This window comes from Sciurus vulgaris (genome assembly GCF_902686455.1).
Source record: "Sciurus vulgaris genome assembly, chromosome: 8".
Classification (NCBI taxonomy): domain Eukaryota; kingdom Metazoa; phylum Chordata; class Mammalia; order Rodentia; family Sciuridae; genus Sciurus; species Sciurus vulgaris.
This window is the reverse complement of record NC_136468.1, coordinates 59,095,522-59,117,559: the sequence shown is the minus strand read 5'-3', so window position 1 is coordinate 59,117,559 and position 22,038 is coordinate 59,095,522. Positions and strand designations below refer to the sequence as shown.

General features: G+C 34.4%; 1 protein-coding gene across 1 annotated transcript in view; it reads right to left on the bottom strand.

Annotated features, from left to right (window-relative positions):
* The window catches only part of SEMA3E (semaphorin 3E), a 282,400-nt gene that overhangs the window by 112,394 nt on the left and 147,968 nt on the right, over positions 1-22,038 (bottom strand). Inside the window, exon 2 of the mRNA XM_079150556.1 lies at positions 15,586-15,746. Coding sequence (XP_079006682.1) covers positions 15,586-15,746 — 161 coding nt within the window. The remainder of the gene's footprint in view (positions 1-15,585; positions 15,747-22,038) is intronic.

Here is a 22,038-nt window from a genome sequence, read left to right as displayed (position 1 = left end):
TGACCCGATGCATGCCCCTTTTTATGGATGAAATTTTCTCAATTGCTGTCACTAATGTGAAGTATCATTTGACATTCATGCAAATTATATTTAATGCCTATCTTCCACTCAACAAAAAATTAAACTCTAGAATCCAAAATTTTTCAACTTTGATTCAATAAAGTTCAAAGAATGAGAAACATATACATATTTTTAAAATGGAATCATCTAGCAATGAACACTATTATATCTACAGATATCCAAAGTAAGTAGTATATATTTAGTTTAAAATTGTAGTGGCGCTAATAGTTTCAGAAATAAAGTCAAAATTTAGAAACTGAGAGAGAAGGAAAACTGTTGATCAAAGTTTCCTAAATTGAAGCTTTTCTATGAGTTCTCATAAAATGTAGCTTAAATAAATGAACATATCCATTTTCAGAATTTCCTAGAATGGAAAAAAGAAAATAAGGTTTTAAGGTTCAATTCAACTAATTGAACTAATATTGTGTATTCCAGAGAATAATTTTGTTTGTCAGCAAGTCATAGTAATTCTCTTATGCGTTCAGATTGCAAGAGGTAAAGACAGAACTAGACAAGTTAACCTGTAACCTGGGGAGGAATACTGGAGCCTCCCAGGGCTTCTATCAACCCTTGCCATAAGCAAACAAAGGCATATGGTTTCTTGTAGGACTGGACAGTGTTTCTTCACTACTCTCACCAGCAGCTAATAGTTCTGGTAGTTCTTATGCATTGCTGGAGTCAAGTGCAGTTGCACAAAGGGAAAAGGCTTGGCTAGCAAAACTAAAGGCACACCAAAGACCAATTGGAGGACAAGAACTTCTCCCCAAAGCGGTAAACCAGGTTCTCAATTCTGTGACACAGTGGAAAGAACACAAGCTTCTAAGAAGAACCTGGTTTTAATTCTAACTGCTATGTAAGGGCTTCAGGGCTCCAGTCTCTTCCCTCCATATATCCAACATGCTCCTGCTAAAGTAATCACACTAGACTACAATTCTAATTATATTATGCTCACATTCAGAAATCTCCCGTGACTCCTGCATTGCCTAGAAGATTAAGTTTCAACAGCATAGCATTCAATTTTCTTCATGAGCTAGTCTCAGCCATACTTTCACCCTTAACTCTCACTGTGGGTCCTGTTCTCATTCTCATGACCCACCTTCAGCCAAGGACACAAGTCATTAGTTTCAAACTGCTCTAAAACATCTATCCTTCTTCCTTCTACTGTATTCCTAATGTCAATTTTTGCCAATTAAAATTTTATCTTCAAAGTTCAATCTCAAGATACATCACCTCCAATAACCACCCTCGATCCAAAATATATTAATACTTTCTTAGTATTTTATTTTAACATATATTATAGTCCATCAAATTGTGTTATATCACATATTTACCTATGAATCTTCTCTCTCATAAATATTTTAAAGTAGGGACTGATTTAGTCATTTGTGCATAATTTATTTCTCCATATATGTTTCTCAAATTTCATTAAATATTCCCTAAAAATTTATAATACTACTACAACTTTCCTGGGAATGAAGCATAATAGAATCATCTAGTTTAAATAATGATCATTATAAGTATTTAGACAATGCTTAGTATGCTCTAGGTACTGAGTAATTCCTTTAAACCTCTCAAAAAAACTAAGGAAAACTAATTTGTTATCACTTTTCATGGCTGAGAAAACAGAAATAAAACTGTGGAAGGACTTGCCTTATAGCCCTCATCTTTTTAAGTGGTAGACTGAAGTTGGGAGTTGAGGCAATCTAGCTATTGAATCTGCATTTTTTACTATGACAATTTGGTACTTTTCAAAAGGTCTTAATAATATACATGAATTAAAATAAGTTGGAATTTAAAAATTAAATTAACATGTTGGCTTTTTAATGACATGTTTTGAAAAAAAGTAAACTGTTCACTTGTACTTTAGTCTAGAAATGAAATTTTGGTCAGAAAGGTAAAGTTAAGCCTTCAGAGAATACAGAAACACAAACAAATATACCAATCTACCACTGCTTTATTGTAAATGCAAATCTGACAAGTATGAACAAAGAAATGAGTTTTTCTCTTGGATTATAGGAAATATTACAAAAACATTTCCAATATTCTTAGTTGCTATATGGGAAACTTTTACCATTTCTAATATCCAAGGAATCTATTCTTGACAACACTAATCCTAGTTTTAGTTCATTAATGGCATTTCACTAATTTTAAAATACTATTTTATATTATCAGTTCTTGTAAAGCCACAGGAAATTATTTTGATATTTTTTTCTATTTCAATTACTAAATTGAACTATTTTAATTACTAAATAATTATATAAATTTTGAGTTGTTTCTAATACTTTGCAGTTATTTCTCTTTATTTGGCTTTCCTCAAGCATATTGCTGATATATCTAACATATTATGAGTTATTGATGAATTACTTATTAACTCAAAAAAACAACTAATTTTAAATGTAATATGAGAATATAATTCTGCTATGTGTAAATCTGCTAATCAGAACATAAATAATGACATAATAAGCTGTCACTGTCTCTTTTGGTTGAATCTTGACGTTACAAGAAGAATAAATAAATTGGGGATGGATAGTATGAGAAGAAATATACACATTTTTTTTCAAATTATCTAGGCTGGAAGTACTCCCTCAATACAGAACTGTAATCCAAAAATTGTTTAGTAAGTGAAAAGGAAATTTAATGAGAACTCTTTCAACAAAAGAAAGCAAAAGGCAATTCAAGCATGAACAAATCTGAATTCTTGTGGCTAGATCCCCATTCCAATTTAGAGACCCTGGGCTTCATCACAGGCAGATATCTTATGGAGATAGATCAGAAGCAGGATGATCTATAGGCAATCAAGCAAAAGCATCCACTGGGATGTTTTGTCTTTTCCTTTCCAATCCTCTACCCTTATTAATGTCCTGATATTGCACATTATGATCAGAATGTCTTGAGATGCTTTAATGTTTTTACTCAGATAAACCTCTCCTCTAGTTCAAAGCCAAAACTCCCTTTCCACTAAAAGGCTTTGGGCAAAGAAAAATAATAGTTTGCCTCTTAAGAAGTTTTTAGAATGCTACTGATGAGATCAGAGTTCTAAACTATTATGTCTGACATTTTGTGAGGATTCTAGAGAATTTTAGAAAGTGATATGCAAAACCTACCCTTTTTTGGAAGTTGGGGGGATTCACATTAGAAAAAAGAAAATGGAATTGTAAAGTTAAAAGTTTTAGAGTAAGGAGTATGATTTGACATCAGGACTGACTGTTCTACTTGTTAGGGAAGGTGAAGGGTCTTTATGAATGTGACATGGATACAACAGTGCAGAATTTCATTGTGAAAGAGGCTCATTACATGGTCTGGGAAACTCAATGAATTAAATAATTATAAAACAGCCAGTTCTTAAAAAAAATATAGTATGTCAATTAAATGATATGTTCTCTCTTATTTTAAAATTGCACAGAAAAATTCAGTCTTATCTGTTTGCATATCCATAAGTTCTATTATATATATATATATTAATATTATATATAATATATAATAATAACTATCATATTTGCCCCATATAATAGAATCAGAATTTCCCAGGGTATATGGGGATACATAAATCTCCATCATTTCACATTCTTGGGTGCATATTACACACACCTGGGTGGGATTTAGAAAGTACCACTATGTATTCCTCACTCCATTCTAGGGGTAGAGCCAAGGCACAGATATCATTTACAAGATTCTCAGGTGTCTACTAATGTGCAGCCAAGGTTGAAATTAGCAACACACTTTCATTCTTTCAATGCCTACATTCTTTGCATGCCTGCATCTTCAAAGATGAACATAACCCATCACCTACTCATAAGGAGCCATCTTACAAAGTAGACAGAGAGGTAAATAGCCAATTTTAATACAAATGTGGGAATAGAAATCAGACTGAAGGATAAGAAAGGGCCAGGAGAACCCAAAAATCTCGTTAGAAGAGGAAGGAAACAGCTAGGAGGAAAAAAGCAAACTTAAAAAAAAAAAAAGGCAAAAACCAAATGTTTGAAGTCTATTTTAGATTTTCTAGGGAAGGGGGTATGTAAGGATGAGTCTGCATGAAAAAGCAAATGAAAGTGGTCTGATTGGCAATGTGTTAATGTGGACAAATGGGAAAGAGACCAAAAAGGTAGACAGGAGTAGATTATGAAGACCTATCTTTTCTAAAATGAGAAATGTATATTACTTCTACTCAGAGATTTCAGAATGCTTTATAAAATGGAAATTGTCAAGCAGGAGTTGCTAAATGGGACCTTAAAAAGGAAATCAGGGAATGTACTATCACAGAAATCAGGAAAAATACAGCATTATTTGCATTGGTTTGTATTAAAATTTTAAAATTCTGTCATATAAATGTTGGAAGTAAACTACAGTAGAATTAGTGGTACCTGTAGTTTTATTATCAAGAGAAATAAAAGGTATTTTGATGTGACTAAAGTTGTTGCTGTTGCGGTTATATCAAAAAATCATTAGTAATCATAATTAGTTTGAAATTATGAAATTTAAGAGATCTGTTGCAAGTTATTATTAAACACATTAATAAAGAAACTGTTATTATATCACAAGTTGTTATTTTTCATATTGTGACAGCTATACTTCAATATATTTATTTTCTGTAAAATTTAAAGTGGTGATTTTTAATGTTATATATTTTTTAACAGAGCAATTTTTAAATTGGTGCATTATGATAGTACATAATAGTGGGATTTGTTGTTACATAGAATATCTTGATATATGCATTTCAATATTTTACTTTGTGACCCTACATGTTTATACATTTAAGGGTCCATAGGCTTTGTCAGAGTGCCAGATGGATAGATGACACATAAGAACTCCTATGCAAAGCCACATTTTTATTGAGTTTATAAAAGAGGGAGAGAGGAAATGATAATTCAAAAGATAGCAAATAAGCAATTCTTAAGAAGGGTCAGCAGATTCAGAGCATGTGAAGAATGAATGCCTTTCATAAATGGAGACAAGAATATCTCCAATGTAGCAAAAAAGGAGGAAGAAAGTCTCACAGAGACAGTAGATCCTTGATGAGAAAGTGAGCACCTACATACTTGATGCATTCATTGTATAAATAAAGTTAAAATTTAAGGTTATTCATCTTCCCTGAAGAGATCATCAGGGCTAATCCATCATGACATATCCCTGTTTACTATAGCACCCCAGGAAGCACTGACCCTCACCCCAGGCCAACAATCAATACTTGGATTCACAACTCATATGGCTCTCGTCAGCCCCCAATCTGACCCCACTCTTTTGAATGCCTTAAAATTTTGGTTACATCTTCTAGAACATCATTAGCAAAATCCCCTGTAACTTCCACCTTTTCCCCTACATTCCTTTACCACCTTCTTGTAATTAACACCAGATTGTTCATTGAGAAAACTGTATTTCCACCAGGCATATCCGAAGGTGGTGACTTTTTGATTCAGAACTCACAGTGAAGAAGATGTTTTAACTGATTCTTCTTGCCTCTTTCAGACTAAATTTCCTTCTCTTCAAATTCATCATTTAAAATATAATAACAAAAATGAAAACCCAGCTACTTGAAGTACATGTCATCACAACCACACCCTCTATTACTCTCTTCCTGGAGTCATCTACCATCATACTTCATATTTACCTCCTCTTTAATTGATGATTTATTTTAAAACTTAGATTATCATTCTCTTCCCAACAATGACTCATCACTATCACTTGGGCAATCAGTCTTACCCTTTGCTGTTTCAATGACCTGATTCTTATAATAACTTCCACTTTATACTCGACCTCTGCAGCCCAATGTGGTAACATTAGCCACAACTAGTTACTGAGTCTTAAAATATGGTTAATGGTCATTCTATTTTAGTGTTGCTTCCCTAAAATATCTTTTCTTACCCACCTTGCTCTCCCTGTCAACCTCTGTCCTCTTTTGTCTCCCAAAGCTGCTTTATTTTTCTTCATAGCATTTATCACCCTTGGTATTATATATTATAGAATGTGATTATTTTATTTTTTCCACTGTACTTTCTATTTTTTATACTGTGTTCTGTAATAATGATAGTTATTAGAATTATAATAAAATTAAAATAATTATAAATAAAATTACAGTTATTAAGATAGTAAAATATTGGTACAGAGACAAACAAATCAAGGGAAGGGTGTTGAGAAATAATGTAGATTGGGGAGATCAACAGATGAAATGTGGGAGAGTATGTGGATCACTGGCAAACTTACTGCTAGAGGGAGTCGAACTTTGTATAAACACACTGGAAAGCTATTTGGCATCATTTTATACAAGTGACATTCACATGTGCTATCACTAGCAATTCTACTGCATATATACCCTGGGAACTTTTGTGTATCTGTGCCTCAGGAGATGTTTACTAGAATGATCACAGCAACATGGACAAAGCCAAATACTATAAACCAACCGTCCTTGGATGCTGAAGGGATAGATAAATTATGATATGCTCATATGAAGGAAAATGTTACACAGAGGTCAAAGTGAACAATAAGAGCTTATACATAGTACTCACTGTGTGCTAAACACTGTACTAGGTCCTTTCCAAAAAAAAATTTTTTTTAATCCTCAGGGAGGACTAATATTTTCCCTCTTACAAAATGCAGAAATAGGAGGTTCCAAGATGGCTGACTATAGAGAGGCTGCATTCCTTGTTGCTCCATGACTCATGATTTTGCAAGGCAGATAATGCTGCCTGCTGATTCTCTGCTTTTTGCCCCTACTCCCTGTTCCCTGGCTGCTATGGCCCACCTTTTGCCTGCCCATCACTTATTGCCCAATGTTCACCTGCAGATCACCCACTGCCCTCTGCTGCCTGGAACTCCATTGTCAGAGTACTCACATGTTTGATTACACGTGGCTACTGCCCTTTTGGAACACTGGTCAGGGCCTGGGAGTTTAGGGCCAAGGGGTCTGCAGATTTGCCGCTACCACATCTGCCATCTGGGAGTGTGGTTGCCTCAGACTGGGGACACCAACCAGGGCCTGGAGATATATTGTCAGGGTACATGCAGGTCTGGTTGCACCTGAGGTCTTCCTTCTGGGTAAGCCAGTGGCTGCCATCTGGCTGCCTCTTTGCATGGTTGCTCCTTTGAGTATATTGCTGGTGGCCTCTCTGCAAGTTGAAATGGCATTGGGGTCTTAGGACTGAGCAAGGCAGAGCCTGGGGAATCTGCAACTCTAATCAGTCAGATTGCAGCTGGGTCTGAGTGGGTCAGTCTGGGCCTGGCAAGACTGTAGAAAGCCAGAGACTGAGGGCAGTTCCCCAGGAGGAGCACAGTTTGGAGAAACTGGAGAGAACCAGGCATTCTCCAGCTCAGTGAGGTAGTGGAAGTCTTCAGGGACACTATAGGACTACAGGGTAGAAACTGTACTGCCTCAGTTCCATACTGCTAAATGGGAAGACATACAATCAACATGAAAAAAACAAGGGAACAAATCACTTCAAATAAACCAAGATGTTCTAGTAATAGAATCCATAGACAACAAGATGGGCTATATGGCCTGCGCTACAACAGAAGAAATGTCAGAAAAGGAGTTTAGAAAGTACATAGACTGATCTTCAAACTAAAGGATGGTATCAGAGAGAAAATACAGGAAGTGAAAGATCACTTCAACAAAGAGGCAGAGATTATAAAAAGAAATCAAGCAGAAATCCTTGAAATGCAGGAAACAATAAAACAAATTAAAAATTCAATGGAATGTATAACCAACAGACTAGACCACTTGGAAGACAGAACCTCAGCAAATGAAAACAAAATATATGTTCTTAAAAATAAAGTTGACTGCATAGAGAAGATGGTAAGAACATGAACAGAACTTCCAAGGAATATGGGATAACATGAAAAAAACAAATTTAAGATTTATTGGGATAGATGAAGGTATGGAGATACAAACCAATTGCATAATCTTTTCAATGACAAATGAGAAAATTTCCCTAATCTAAACAATGAAATGGAAAATCAACTACAAGAGGCTTATAAGACCCCAAATGTAAAATTACAGCAGACCCACTCCCAGGCATATTATAATGAGAATGACTAACATATAGAATAAGGATAGAATTTTAAGACTGCAAGAAGAAAAAAAAAGCAAATTTCCTATAGGGGGAAACCGTCTTCAAGAAACCTGCCTCCTAGGAAAAGACATGTACACACTGAAGTTGAAAGGTTGGGAAAAAACATGTCACTCACATGGACTATGTAAACAAGCAGGGGGCTCCTTCCTCATATCAGACAAAGTGAACTTCAAACCAAAGTTAGTCAGAAGGGATAAAAAAGAATATTTCATACTGGGTAAGGTAATCATACATCAAGAAGCAAAACAATCATAAATATTTATGCCCCAAACAATGGAGCATTTACATACACCAAACAAACCCTTCTTAATTTCAAGAATCAAATAGACCACAACACAATAATACTGGGTGACTTTAACACAGCTCTCTCACTAATGGGCAGATCTTCCAAACAAAAACTAAACAAAGAAATTAAAAACTAAATAATACAGTCAATAATTTAGACTTAAACACTTATAAAGTATTTCATCCATCAATGAGCAAATACACTTTCTTTTCAGCAGTACATGGATTCTTCTCTAAAACAGACCATATCTTATGACACAAAGCAATCCTTGGCAAATACAAAAATAGAAATACTACCATGCATTCTGTCAGATCATAATGGAATGAAGTTAGAAATCAACAATAAAATAAAAACATAGAAGTTACTCTGAAAGCACCCAGAAACCACTCTGAACGTGGGAGCTCACACAAGAGATTTTATTAAGCGAACAGGCAGAGTGTCTGTCCACAGGGGGAGAGAGAGAGAGAGAGAGAGAGAGAGAGAGAGAGAGAGAGAGAGAGAGAGAGAGAGAGAGCGCACTGTGCACTATGCAAGAGCAAGGGGGGGAGAGAGAGAGAGAATGATGGTGGAGCCATTCTTAAGTAGTCCAATTTTGCAGGCTAGTAACAACAGACCAATGGCTGGTGAGGAGGTTCACAGGCTAACAATCTGGACCAATTACTGTCTAGGAAGTTTGTGGGCTAACAATCTGGGTTGTAAAGTGGTGTGGGGGAGGGAGAATAATGGCAGCAGTGGATCTGATGCCAATATACTCCAACACCTGGAGACTAAATAACATGCTATTGAATGATGAATGGATAGCAGAAGAAACCAGGGAAGAGGGACCAGGTTGTAGCTCAGTGGTAGAATGCTTGCCTGGCATGTGCAACGCACTGGGTTCAATGCTCAACACCACATATAAATAAGTAAAATAAAGTTCCATTGACAACTAAAAATAAAATTAAAAAGAAACCACGAAGGATATAAGTGAGAACACTGATACAACATATCAAAATCTCTGGGACACTATCATGGCAGTGTTAAAAGGAAATTTCATTGCAGTGAGCTCATTCATTAAAAGAATAGCAAGCCAACAAATAAACAACCTAACATTACATATCAAAGCCCTAGAAAAATAACAGATCAACAGCAAAAGTAGTAGAAGACAGGAAATAATTAAAATCAGAGCTGAAATCAATGAAACTGAAACAAAAGAAACAATTCAAAAGTTGACAAAACAAAAAAGTGGTTTTTGAAAAAATAAATAAAATTGATAAACCCTTAGCTATACTAATGAAAAGAAAGAAAACTCAAATTACTAAAAAGCTTCTTAGCAAAGGGAATAATCAATAATGTGATGAGAATGGGAGAAAATCTTTACCATATGCACCTCACAGCATTAATCTCCAGGACATATAAAGCACTCAAAAAAAAAACACTGAAAAAACAAATCAACCCAATCAATAAATGGGCTAAGGAACTGATACTTCACAGAAGAAATACAATTGATCAACAAAAAATGTTACAATACAATTGATCAACATAAAATGTTCGTCTTCTCTAGCAATTAGAGAAATATATATCAAAACTAGTTTAAAATTTCATCTCACTCTAGTCGGAATGGCAATTATCAAGAATACAAGCAATAATAAGTGTTGATGAGGATGTGGGGGAAAAGGTACACTCATACATTGCTGGTGGAACTGCAAATTGATGCAGCCACTCTGGAAAGCAGTATGGAGATCCCTTAGAGAACTTGGAATGGAACCACCATTTGACCCAGCTATTCATTCCTTGGTTTATACCCAAAGGACTTAAAATCAGCATACTACAGTGATGCAGCACATCAATGTTTATAGCAGCTCAATTCACAATAGCTAAACTCTGGAACCAACCTAGATGCCCTTCAACAGATGAATGGATAAAGAAAATGTGGTACATATACACAATGGAATATTACGCAGTCTTTGAAAAGAATGAAATTATGGCATTTGCAGGTAAATGGATGGAGTTGGAGAATATCATGCTAAGTGAAATAAGCCAAACCCAAAAAACTGAAGGCCTAATGTTTTCTCTAATAAGTGGATGCTGATCCATAATGGGGTGGGGCGGGGGAGAATGAAGGAACTTTGGATTGTGCAGAGCAGAGTGAGGGGAGGGGAGAGGGTATGGGGATGGGAAAGACAGTGGAATGAGATGGACATTATTATCCTATATACATGTATGGTTATATTACCAGTGTGACTCTGCACCATGTACAATCAGAAGAATGAGAAGTTGTGCTCCATTTGTGTACAATGTGTAAGAATGCATTCTACTGTCATGTATAACTAATTAGAACAAATTTTTAAAACATTCTCTTTAAAAAAATCCAGATGAAAAGAAAACATAAAACAAAAAAAAATGCAGTAACAGACGCAACAAGATTATGAAATTTCAATGTATTATATATGCAAATCTGGAATTTGAGCCTCAAAGTTGGGGTTATGCTCCTAATTTACTATTCTCTCTCTATCAGCAAATAAGCTGGAAGCAGAAGTAACATGATGGAATTTAAAAAATGACACTGAATGAAAAAATAGAAAAATAAGAAGCAATCCCAGAAGACTGCAACATACTATTGCATATCAGTTTAACATAGCTCAAAAATACCAATGCCAATTAATATAGTGCATAGAGAACTTTTCATATATGATAAAATAACTTCAAAAAATAAAAACAAGGTGATGTGGTTTGGCTATTGGTGTTAATGCAGGACTATTCAGAGGTAAAAAGATTAGATTATGAGAATTGTAACCTAATGGGTCCATCCTAGTTTGAATGTCCTAACTGGGTGGTAACTATGGGCAAGTGGGTCATGGCTGGTGCAGGTAGGATGCTGGGTGTGCTCTTGGAGACTGTATCTTGACCCTCTGGCTGCAACCTTCTCTCTGCTTCTCAGCCACTTTGAAGTGAGGAGTTCTCCTCTGCCTTCATTCTTCTGCTAGGTGTTCTGCCTCAACTAGGACACAGAGATGGTGTCAGTCCACCATTGGCTTAACCTCTGAAACCATGAGCCCCAAATAAACCCTTCCTCCTCTACGTTGTTCTTGTCAGATATTTTGGTCACAGCATGAAAAGCTGAATAACATTCAAAGAAAAGATAAACATAAACTCCAGGGTAACAATTGCTTCCAGGCAGCAAAGGGATATAGGAAAAATAGGCAGAAGACAAAGTAGCCACCCCTGTAGTGGGACTGATGATAATCTCATTTCTGAGTTGACCAGTGGCTTTATATGTGTTTGTTTTATTATTACATATTCAAATATATATTTGCTATTTATATCCTTTTATGGATCAAATTTGAATACATTTAAGAAGATAAGAAACTAAGTAAGAAATAGTAAGAAATAGTAAGACAGGAATGAAAATGAGTTTTGGTCATATTTTCAAGATTTGAAGAGGAGGGATTTGTAGCACTAGGTTGATCCATGGTTAAGGTTGTGTGTGTGTGTGTGTGTGTGTGTGTATGTCTTTATGGAATGGTCTGCATCCTGCTTATGAAGAAGTAGACTAGATGGAGTAGTTTTACTCATGATAATATTGGTTCCCAGGGGATATCTGTCAAGGTTTGGAGACATTTTTCAATTGTCATGGCTATGGAGAGGACTGTCACACCACTGGTAACTACTGAGTAAAGACCAGGGATGCAGCTAAATATCCCAAAGTGCACAGGACACTATCCTCTCCAACTAGGAATTATTCAAAATGTCAATACCTATTATCCCAAGACTGAGAAACCCAGTGATAGAAAAGGCAAAACAACAGGAGGGATTGAAAGTATAATAGGCAATCAAACGAGAGAACCAGGTCCAGACAAGACAGGAGGAGGGCTTGGCCCATGAATATCTGTGAAGCCTGTAGACCACCCTATCTTAAGCCCACTCGTTTAGTGTCTGTGAAGTAGACCTCACTTTAACTCTACTGTAACTGAAAAGAAACACAAAGGGTCTATTGAGAGTTTTATTGCTAATCTGCTAATCATTCTGGAGAAACAGGCAGGACAAGTATACAATGAGGTAAATCCACCTCCACGTTAATAAAAGTATAAGCCACAGGGCTCCTCCTAGAGACCTGCTCCTACTGTGGACCTGAGAGGGGCCTTAGCAATGATGATTTTATAAGTTTGAACTAACTGTATTACTTGAAAATTCCCCCAAAAAATGTAAGAACTTTGGCCTCACAAAATGAGGATTTACCCCAAGTACAGGAAAGTTATTCAATTTAATAATTTTTATAGCTACTCTCCAAAACACCCTTGCTAGATGCACCCTAAATCTCACTGGCCACATATTGCTCTATTTAGTTCCCTAAGAGGCAGTTCATAAAACCACATCACTCTCCAGGTCTCCAACTATTATATAGTTTTCACAGGTCATTTCCTCCATAACAGCCTGTCTTCTGGCATTAAAGGCCTGAGGGTACAATTAGGCCAAAACAATAAATGAGAATAAGTAGGTGATTCAATTTCCCCTACTCTGAAGGGGAATCATTTTAGAGTGGGAAGCTGCTATCTCTTGGTCTCAAGGTGCACATAGGAAACAATAGCTCAGAAAAATTGTTATGAGATTTTATGTATATGAAGTCATGTAAGAAGCTCATTATAAATGTGAATTCTAAGGATTCTCTTCCTAAGCATCCCATGATTCTGGTCCAAATATGGTAAAAAGCCATTTGCTCAACACAAATATTCTTAATCTTCTGGGATGCCAGATCCCTTGGGAAATCTTTTAATAGTTATATACTAACAATTTTAATTTTAATAAAGGTTTCAATCTATGGCTGCCTTACTTATGATTCCCAGTTTAGAGATTTCTTTGTAGAAAATCAGAATATGTAGATGATATCACTGATAGGGGGAAAAAAAACAGTAAGAATTGAAGTGGGGAAGAGACCATCCAAGGAATGAAAGAATATCCCATTGAAATTGGAAGAAGGTCCTGTGTGTGTGTGTGTGTGTGTGTGTGTGTGTGTGTGTGTGTGTGTGTGTGAATGATGTGCAGAGAGCAAGAAAGAAAAAGCAGTATGCACATGTTTGAAGTCAAAAGAGAACTATGAGGAAATAAAATTAAAGGTGCTAGAAAAAAGGACTTAGGGTGAAATAGTTGTTTCTACTCTATCCTGCAACTACTAAAATGATAGTAAAAGAATTAAAATGGCATAATCCATCCACAAACAAGACTGCAGTGCACATGCCAAAGAAATATCAGCAACATTTTAGAAATGCTAAAACATATGGAAAAGTGTTGACTGGCTTCACACACTAGCAAAAACAGAAATCTAAATGCCTACAAGGTGAGGGGCGCCAATAAACATGCTGGTTCCTGAAAAAGATCTTTTCAGAAATTAGAGGTCTAGAGAGTAAAAGGGGGATTGTTGTTGATATCAGGAGAAACTTTTCAAAGTATGAACACTGAGCAGTAAGCCCAGACCATGGAGGGGGAAAAGTCTAACTTTATGGAGTAACAGAAAAAATCAAGAGCAGAGTGGAAGAAAGGAAAAATATCAGAGAAATCATGGGCATTTCCAGAACTGAAGCCATGGGATCTCACATAGATAGGTTCATCGTGCCCCAGCACAATGGAGGAGAAAAGACTGATGCTTAAAGAAATATAAGACAGCTTTAAAATAAATAGTAAAGGAGGGATTCTAAATGCCTGGGCTCAGGAGCAAGGTGGCAAGAAACAGCTTCCCTATAGAACTCTGAAATCCAAATTCCATCATACTTCTCAGCAGCTATACTGAAGCTTGAAAATGATGGAGCAGTAAATTTTCAAAATTCTGTAGGATGAATCCAGTAGGATAACAGGGTAAGTTTCATTATATTAAAAAAGTGTAAAACTCTCAGTAGAGTAGTGATTAAAAAAAATAGTGAAACTCATATAAAAATTTAAGCACATAAAAAATGGTAATTTTTAATTTCAGGAGAAAGAGACTGCATAAAGAAGAAAGACTGCATAGGCAAGAAAAGATGTGATAAACTATGTGGCTCAGTAGTGAATATTATTCCCCTATTTTATAATAGTTTAAAGATATAATTATTATTTAACCAAAACTTGAGGTATATTATATTGGGAAGATGGAGGACAGGTAAAGGGAGGATTGCTAGTGAAATGTGGTGCAGATATTTGAATTGTGCTACTTCAACAGAAGAAAGTTACACTCCTCATCCTCCCTAAGGTTAATGTATATTGTCTAAAACCAACAATATCAATCAGGAACTGTACACAGATGTTGGCTTCTGGGATGGTGCTGGGATTGAACCCAGGACCTTGACATGCTGAGCACACTCTCTATGACAGAGTTATACCCCAACTCCTAATGCATTAAAGATATATAGAAATATAAATGTAACAATAAAAAAAACCACAAAAAGTTCTCTATGGATTTAAAACTGGCAAGGACCAAGGGATACTGCTCTTTGTCATATTTAAAAAAAATAAAGACTTTAGAAAACATGGACATGGCCCATTTCCATGAATATAAAAATAAATCATAAAGAGTGGATTATATCACATTTATATTTGTGCCAAAAACTATATTTCTTCAGGTTTCATGTAAAATTGATATGGGGTTAAAAAAATTAAGTCAATTCAACCTTGAGTAAGTGTACAGTTTAAGAACAATTTTTCTCCTTTTTATAGTTAACCTTGTCCAAAATGTTGGACTTGTACTTATTTTAGTCCACCAGGTTTAAGGAGCATCCATCTGAATTAGTGCTGTTCTCTTATTACCAATAGAACAGCATCAGTATAATATCATATGCTGATGTCACATGTCCATATTTCTTCAAGCTTGAATATTAGAACAATAAAGGCCAGAGGTATGCTAGTACTTCAGCATGCTCCAACCCAATTCTCAGGACAGTGGGTGTGGTGACAAGAGCCATCATGCATGAGGAATGTCACATCACCAAGCAGAAGTCTCTGAATCTGTGTTAGAATATCTGTGTTAGAATCAGTGGTGTGCTAGAATAGTTCATACATGATGATTTGTAAACCTTTCACGAAATGATTTCATTTCTTCTGAATTTTATTTTAATAAAGTCATCATTCAAAAATTTAAAGTGGTCAAAATGATAGAAAAAATAAGTCAAGTAACATCCTTGCCATTCCCCCCTTTTATTTCCCTCCTAAAATAGTTTGATGTTTCAATACCTCTCTATAGCCATCACTGATTCGCTCCAAGCTGAGGGAATACACAAGGTCCCTGCCTCCCACAAAGAGTCGCTCTTGATATTCATCCAGCAGCATTGTATGGAGATCAAGAAATCCAAAAGGGCTATGAAATATTGATGTTCTGTTCAGATCCAAGAGCTCTGAAATGCAAAGAGATAAGTACACTAAACACATGAGAAAATGCAAATGCCTCTACAACAAACATTTTTCTCCTGGCTCTATTTAAAGTTCTAATCCTTTTGGAACTGACTACTTAACAATCATGTTATCATAAGTATAAAGACTTTGAATTTCAGAACTCAAAAAACCATTAGAAATATATAGATCAACCTTCAGTGTCCATGGAGGACTGGTTTCAGTCCCACCCCCTTTGGTACTAAAGCCCAAGGATGATCAAGTTGCTTATATAAAATGGCATAGTTTCTGCATATAACTTTTGTACATTCTTCTCTATACTTTAAATCATCTTTAGATTACATATAAGACCTAATACAATGCAAATGCTATGGAAATAGTTGTTATACTCTATTGTTAAGGGAATAATGATAAGAAAAAGTCCTTACATGTTCAGTACAAACAGTATTTTTTAAAAAATATTTTGAATCCATGAATCTATGGGGTGTGGAGCCCACAGATATAGAGGATCAACTGTACAGCAGAACTAACAATAAAGTAAATGTGTGAAAATCAAAATCTTTTACCGATTTATGAATCCCTAAAACTTTAAATCCAACATAAAATGTAAGGAAAATATTCTATGTTTTTAAATACAGAAAAAATCATCCTTGACAATCTTTAATCTCCAGTGCTATGTGGAAAAGTTATTTTATAACTTCTCTATGTATAACCAAATGCCAAATCTATATTAAACATTCTCAAAGTGTGTCCATTTAATTTTAGATGAACACCAACTCAGAAAAAGAATGTTTCTACTTGAAATTGGTATTGAAAGTCACATTCAAAATTGAAAGTACAACTCTATAAACTAACCAAAGTCACATACACCTACACTGAGTTACTAACAGTGGGGATTTGTTTTCCACCATTGTGATTTTGGTGAATGTTCATGCATTCATGTCTATGTCAGAAGTTGCCAAATATACGCTTTAGCTATGTATGTTTAATCTTAAGATATAAGAATCTGGTAAGCCTCTCATACATGTACATTTGTTTGTTGAAGGCATGTAATTGCATATAGCAGTTCAACACTTAAGGTTGATGAAATTTTACATGAATACCTTTGATAAAGAGAAAGAGTATGACCCCAAGACTAGACCATGAATGGTGAGGAGTTTCTGAAGAGGCCCCTTGGAAATGTCAGAGGATAACTTCCTTTTCCAAAGGTCAATATCAAATGTCTCTGACAGAGAAGGTGTATCATTGACCAGAACACTAAAATACAGATGATAAAAAAAATAAAACAAATTTAGAACATTTTATCCACTCTTTATCTTCTGTTCGTGAAAAAGAAAAGATGAGGTTTTTTCACCTTCTTTTAAAAATGTATTCCTTGTCTAAGTCTCTATCCTGCTACTGTTGATGCCCAAGGTTTTCTAGAGTAGGATTAACTTTAAATTTATAGTTTACAGCAAGAAATATTATTAGAATTTAAGTATCTTTTATAAAGTTAAAATTTGAGATGAGTTGTTTATTCACCTAAATAAAAAATCTGAGAACAAACTGTGAGGGTGGGATGAAGGAAAAGTAGGTGCTTTATTTGAAGAGGAAAAAATAAGAAATTGACAGATTAGAATATCTTGAATCCCAGAAGACAATTTTTTCCCATTTACTAATTTTGTCAAGGTAAAAATCATTCTACTGTCCATATTAAGGTATTTACAAACAAAAGTAGAGTTTGGGATCCATTATCAAAACAAACATACAGAAGAAAGCTATCTGCAAGTACCACGTTTTGTCTTTGTAAACATTTATTATTTTAGACCACAGAGTTGCCAAAACAAAGGCAAAAAAAAATTGAAGATTAAATTTGTTTAAAAATAAAAGAAAGGTACAAAAGAATTCAAACATGAGGGCTCTACTCTAAAAATATTACCAGAGTGGAGTAATCTATGCCAATACTATTTTTGAAAGTTTGCACTGGAATAAGCGGCAGACCAATCAGTGAAGGGGCTACTCCATGAGTAAATTCCATCTAGGGATGATGTTGCCGACTTCTGATGAGATCATTAGTACCTCATTACCCTACACATGTGGCAAAATACACACTAACTTCTACTTGTTTTTATTAATTGCCAGTGTCTGCTAAGCTTATTACAATTGCAATAGTCTAAAGGTGGTAGTTTTTATTTGCAGTAATAATATAAATCATTAATTGAATCATCGATCTTATTTTATTCTGATGTATTAACTTCTCTTCTGACCCATCCAGGTTCTGTATGGCCAAATCTATACAAAGAGATTACACAGATGCACACATGTTCCTTTAGCTGCACAGATGGGAGAAAGCAAATGTAAAGAACTGAAGTGTGCAATAGAGTAATGCCAATTTTGTAAATGTTACTTTGAGTGGCCTTTACATTTTTTCCAAATAGTAAGCTACCACAGTGTAACAGTTTAAATTACCATTGTCTTTTATTTCATTGATGGAGAAACTTGGGCGCCCAGAAATTTAATGAATATATTACAGGAATATACTACTGTGATGAAAAAAAAAAAAAAAGAATCACTCAAATTACTTTTAAAAACATGAGAATAAAAGCACAACAAATATATATGTCATAACCAAAACTCTTATAGACTGATAATCTGGAGAACCAAATGCTAGTCTTGCCTTTGGTCCTTATTGCCTATGGAACCTTGAATAATCTCTTAACCTCTTTAGATTTTAGATTTCCTCAAGTGTTAATATGCCTTCAGTCTTTAAAATTCTTAGTTCTTTGAATTGTGTTTTTAATATGAAGTTGATAAACAGTTTAAAAATAAACAAACCCACATGATTATGGTTTTACAGAGCCCTTCTAAGTACAGTGCTGGGTCTATGATTTTGGAAACTTAAAAATGGGAAGGAAAGGTCAATGAGCAAGTCTATCACATTTTCTATAATTAAGCTTGTCTAAAAGGAAGTATTAAAAACTCACTCACAACTTTTCCTGTTTTAATGATTATAAGGTCAGATCATTGTTTTGTTGTTTTTGTTGTTGTTGTCATAACGAATTTAGGAGACTGTGTAGCTTGATTCATTCATATTGTCTCAAAAGAAACTGCTGCCTAAATACATTTGGGTACATAAAGCTAAATATCATCACATGCTTTAGCCAATAAGTCAAGAAATTTCATTTCTTTTATGAATATATATCCTAGAGTAATTCCAAACTTTAAAAAAAAAAAAACTTTAAAAATTCAAATACCAAAGGCTGAATGTTTTCTCTGATATGCAAATGTTAACTCACAATAATAGATTGTGGGGAGGAATTGAAGTACTTTAGATTAGACAAAGGGGTATGAAGGGAAGGGAGAGGGAATGGGAATAGTAAAGGTAGAATGAATCGGACATTTCTATCCTATGAGCATGTATGATTACACAATCAATGTAATTCTAAGTCATGTACAACCAGAAGAATAAGAAATTATATTTCATATATGTATGATATGTCAAAATACATTCTACTGTTATGTAGAACTAATAAGAACAAATAAAATATATAGAAAAATAAAGATATTATGCCAAAAAAAACTAAACAAATGAATTTAGTTGTCTTTAAACACTTTTACAATGAGAGAAGTGCTTGAATACTTGTATTGCTCTTCACCCTGACCAATACTATAGAACAGAGCAGTGCCAACAGTTGAATTCCTCAGTGCAGACTTTACATAAGATATATTATTTCATAATCATAACGTTTAGCAAAACATATCAGTACAATGGTTCATATTATCTTGTCTGTGATCTTTACTTTTTTCTAAGCCCTAAACAGTTCATCCCAACTGGCTGTAATTCTCTATCATCATTGACTTTGTCAGGAAAAGGTCAAGGTATTCATTTGTGGGTAAGCATTTGTTTTAGGCATATATCTGAGATAATGGACACAGAGCCATTCTGCTTTAGAAGCTTTCTTTAAAAAAAATGCATGCATTTATTATTTATTTTTATTTATTCAATGTAAAATCTATTGTTGTATTGTATTCATTCAATTATTTAACTTGCTTATTCCCAAAAAGGATCTGAGATTTCTTGCACAAATATATTCAATCAAATAAACATGTTTCTAGGGAAGACAGTAAGGGGAAAATAGAGTTAAGATGAAAAGACTGGAATCAATTTAACAGTTAGGCCATCCTTTAGTATCTTAAAATGAATCTGTAAATTGACTGCAGGCTTCCTAAAATTCCAAGTAAAAGTCAGCATAATATAAACAAAACAAAACTATAAGTTGTGTATATGTACCAAGTTATGCTCCATTTGTGTCCGATGTGTCAACATGCATTCTACTGCCAAGTATAACCAATTAGAACAAATAAAAATTAATAAAAAAAAACTAGAAGTTGTTTAGGAATATTACATGGTCTAAAGGAGTAAGAGACAGTTCTCCTGAGGTTGTTTAAAGGGAAATGCAGAAAAATACCATGGTGGACACTCAATATCACTATGAAATAATGTGTCATGTCCCACAGGTCTGTTTGTACTTACAAGCCTTAATTAATAAGCCAACTGAACACATATCAAAATGCAGACTATCAAAAGAGACTTTATGGCCATTAGTGGTCACATTAGTCAGGATATGAACTCCAATGAACAGAGATCAAATCAGGGTAATGCAAACCCAAGGACAGGCCTATGGTAATGAGCAAACTAGCAGAAGCCAAAGGAAATGATCTCCGAGGAGATGCTCCATCTTTGCTTCTTTTTTTAAAATTTTTTTTATTTGTTCTAATTAATTGTACATGACAGTAGAATGCATTTATACATTTTGATAGCTCATACATAAATAGAGTATGATCTCTCATTTTTCTGATTATACATATTGCAGAATCACATCTTTGCTTCTTGCTTGTCTTGATGTCACTATTCACTATACTGATTCTCAAGTGCTATTTTGTTAATTTGTTCATAGCCAAATATGTGTGTTGGCACCCAAATATATGATCTTCTAGCTTCCATCTCACCACTGTATGATTATCATTCCTACATTTCTGAATTCAAATCCCTAAGGAAATGGGGATACAATTATTTCAGCAGTGTCTACAATTCATAGATTGCTGTCTTCCTCTAGATTGACTGCTTTGTGATCAATTATTCATCTACAGTTAAATGTGGAAGTCACATGGTAAATAGTGTGGTCCTTGTAATTTTGTGGGGCCAGAGCAGTCATTACGAAGCATATGTTTCAATTCCATAGGCAAACCTACCCAATCTCTTTATTCATAAGTAAACTTATAGTAAAAAGTTTGTTATAGTCTGCATTTCTAGTATACCGAATAAACTTACCTACTGTTTAGAGATTTTCAACATACTCATGCATGTTGGAGAATACCTGCTGCAAATAAAATTTGGGTTTTTCATTAACTGATCTTCCCTAATAATAACTAGATTGTCAATCACTCACACTACTAGAAAGGAGAGAATACTTTCAATTCCAATCTTATATACTTCATCAATTGCAATTCTAGGAACTGAAATATGCTTTATTTTTTAAAAGATCATTCTGAACATAAAATCAATTAATTAGATGAAAAGAGTAAAGTTTGGTAAATCATGAAATTCAAAGGTTTAAAAAAAGCAGAAATAAAATTATTAAGGGAAAAGTCTAAAGAAAGAACATACATATGTCATATACAAAGGAATAAATTCTATTAGCTTTATTATATTGAAAAACTATTATAAAGAAACGTGAACAATTATCACTGTGTTCTGAAAAAAGGATGTCATTAAAGAAAACACACAATTATGAAGCCAAAAGGAATTAACTGTTCCAAGAAAGTAGTATCAAAATATCACTTTATATAATATTTTTAAAAACTATAATAACTAGTGAAAATGGGGCTCAAAATATTGTTAGTAGGACTCTTTTAGAGGTCCATATAACTTTTCCATATTGTACAAATTTTCTCCAGTAAATATGTATTACTTTATTAAAATTAAAATTTTATTTCATCATTAAAAAGGGAAGATATGGGAAATGAAAAGTTTTATGCAATGAAATAACTTGTTGGATACTGTTCCTCCAGGCTTGACTTTCAAAGTGATAAAAATGGTTAATTAACACTCACTGAGCAGGTATATATCACATACTATCTAAAAGCTAGACATTTATTATTTCATTTAATCATTGTGATACCTCCTCAGAAATACTAGTATCTCCATTTTCTATATGCAAAAAGAGAAGATTTTAGTGATTCAGTACATAGCTAAGGTTATTTGGTCAGAGTTGGTTCCAAAATATGAACAAGGGACCTTGACTGAAAAGCTTTGGT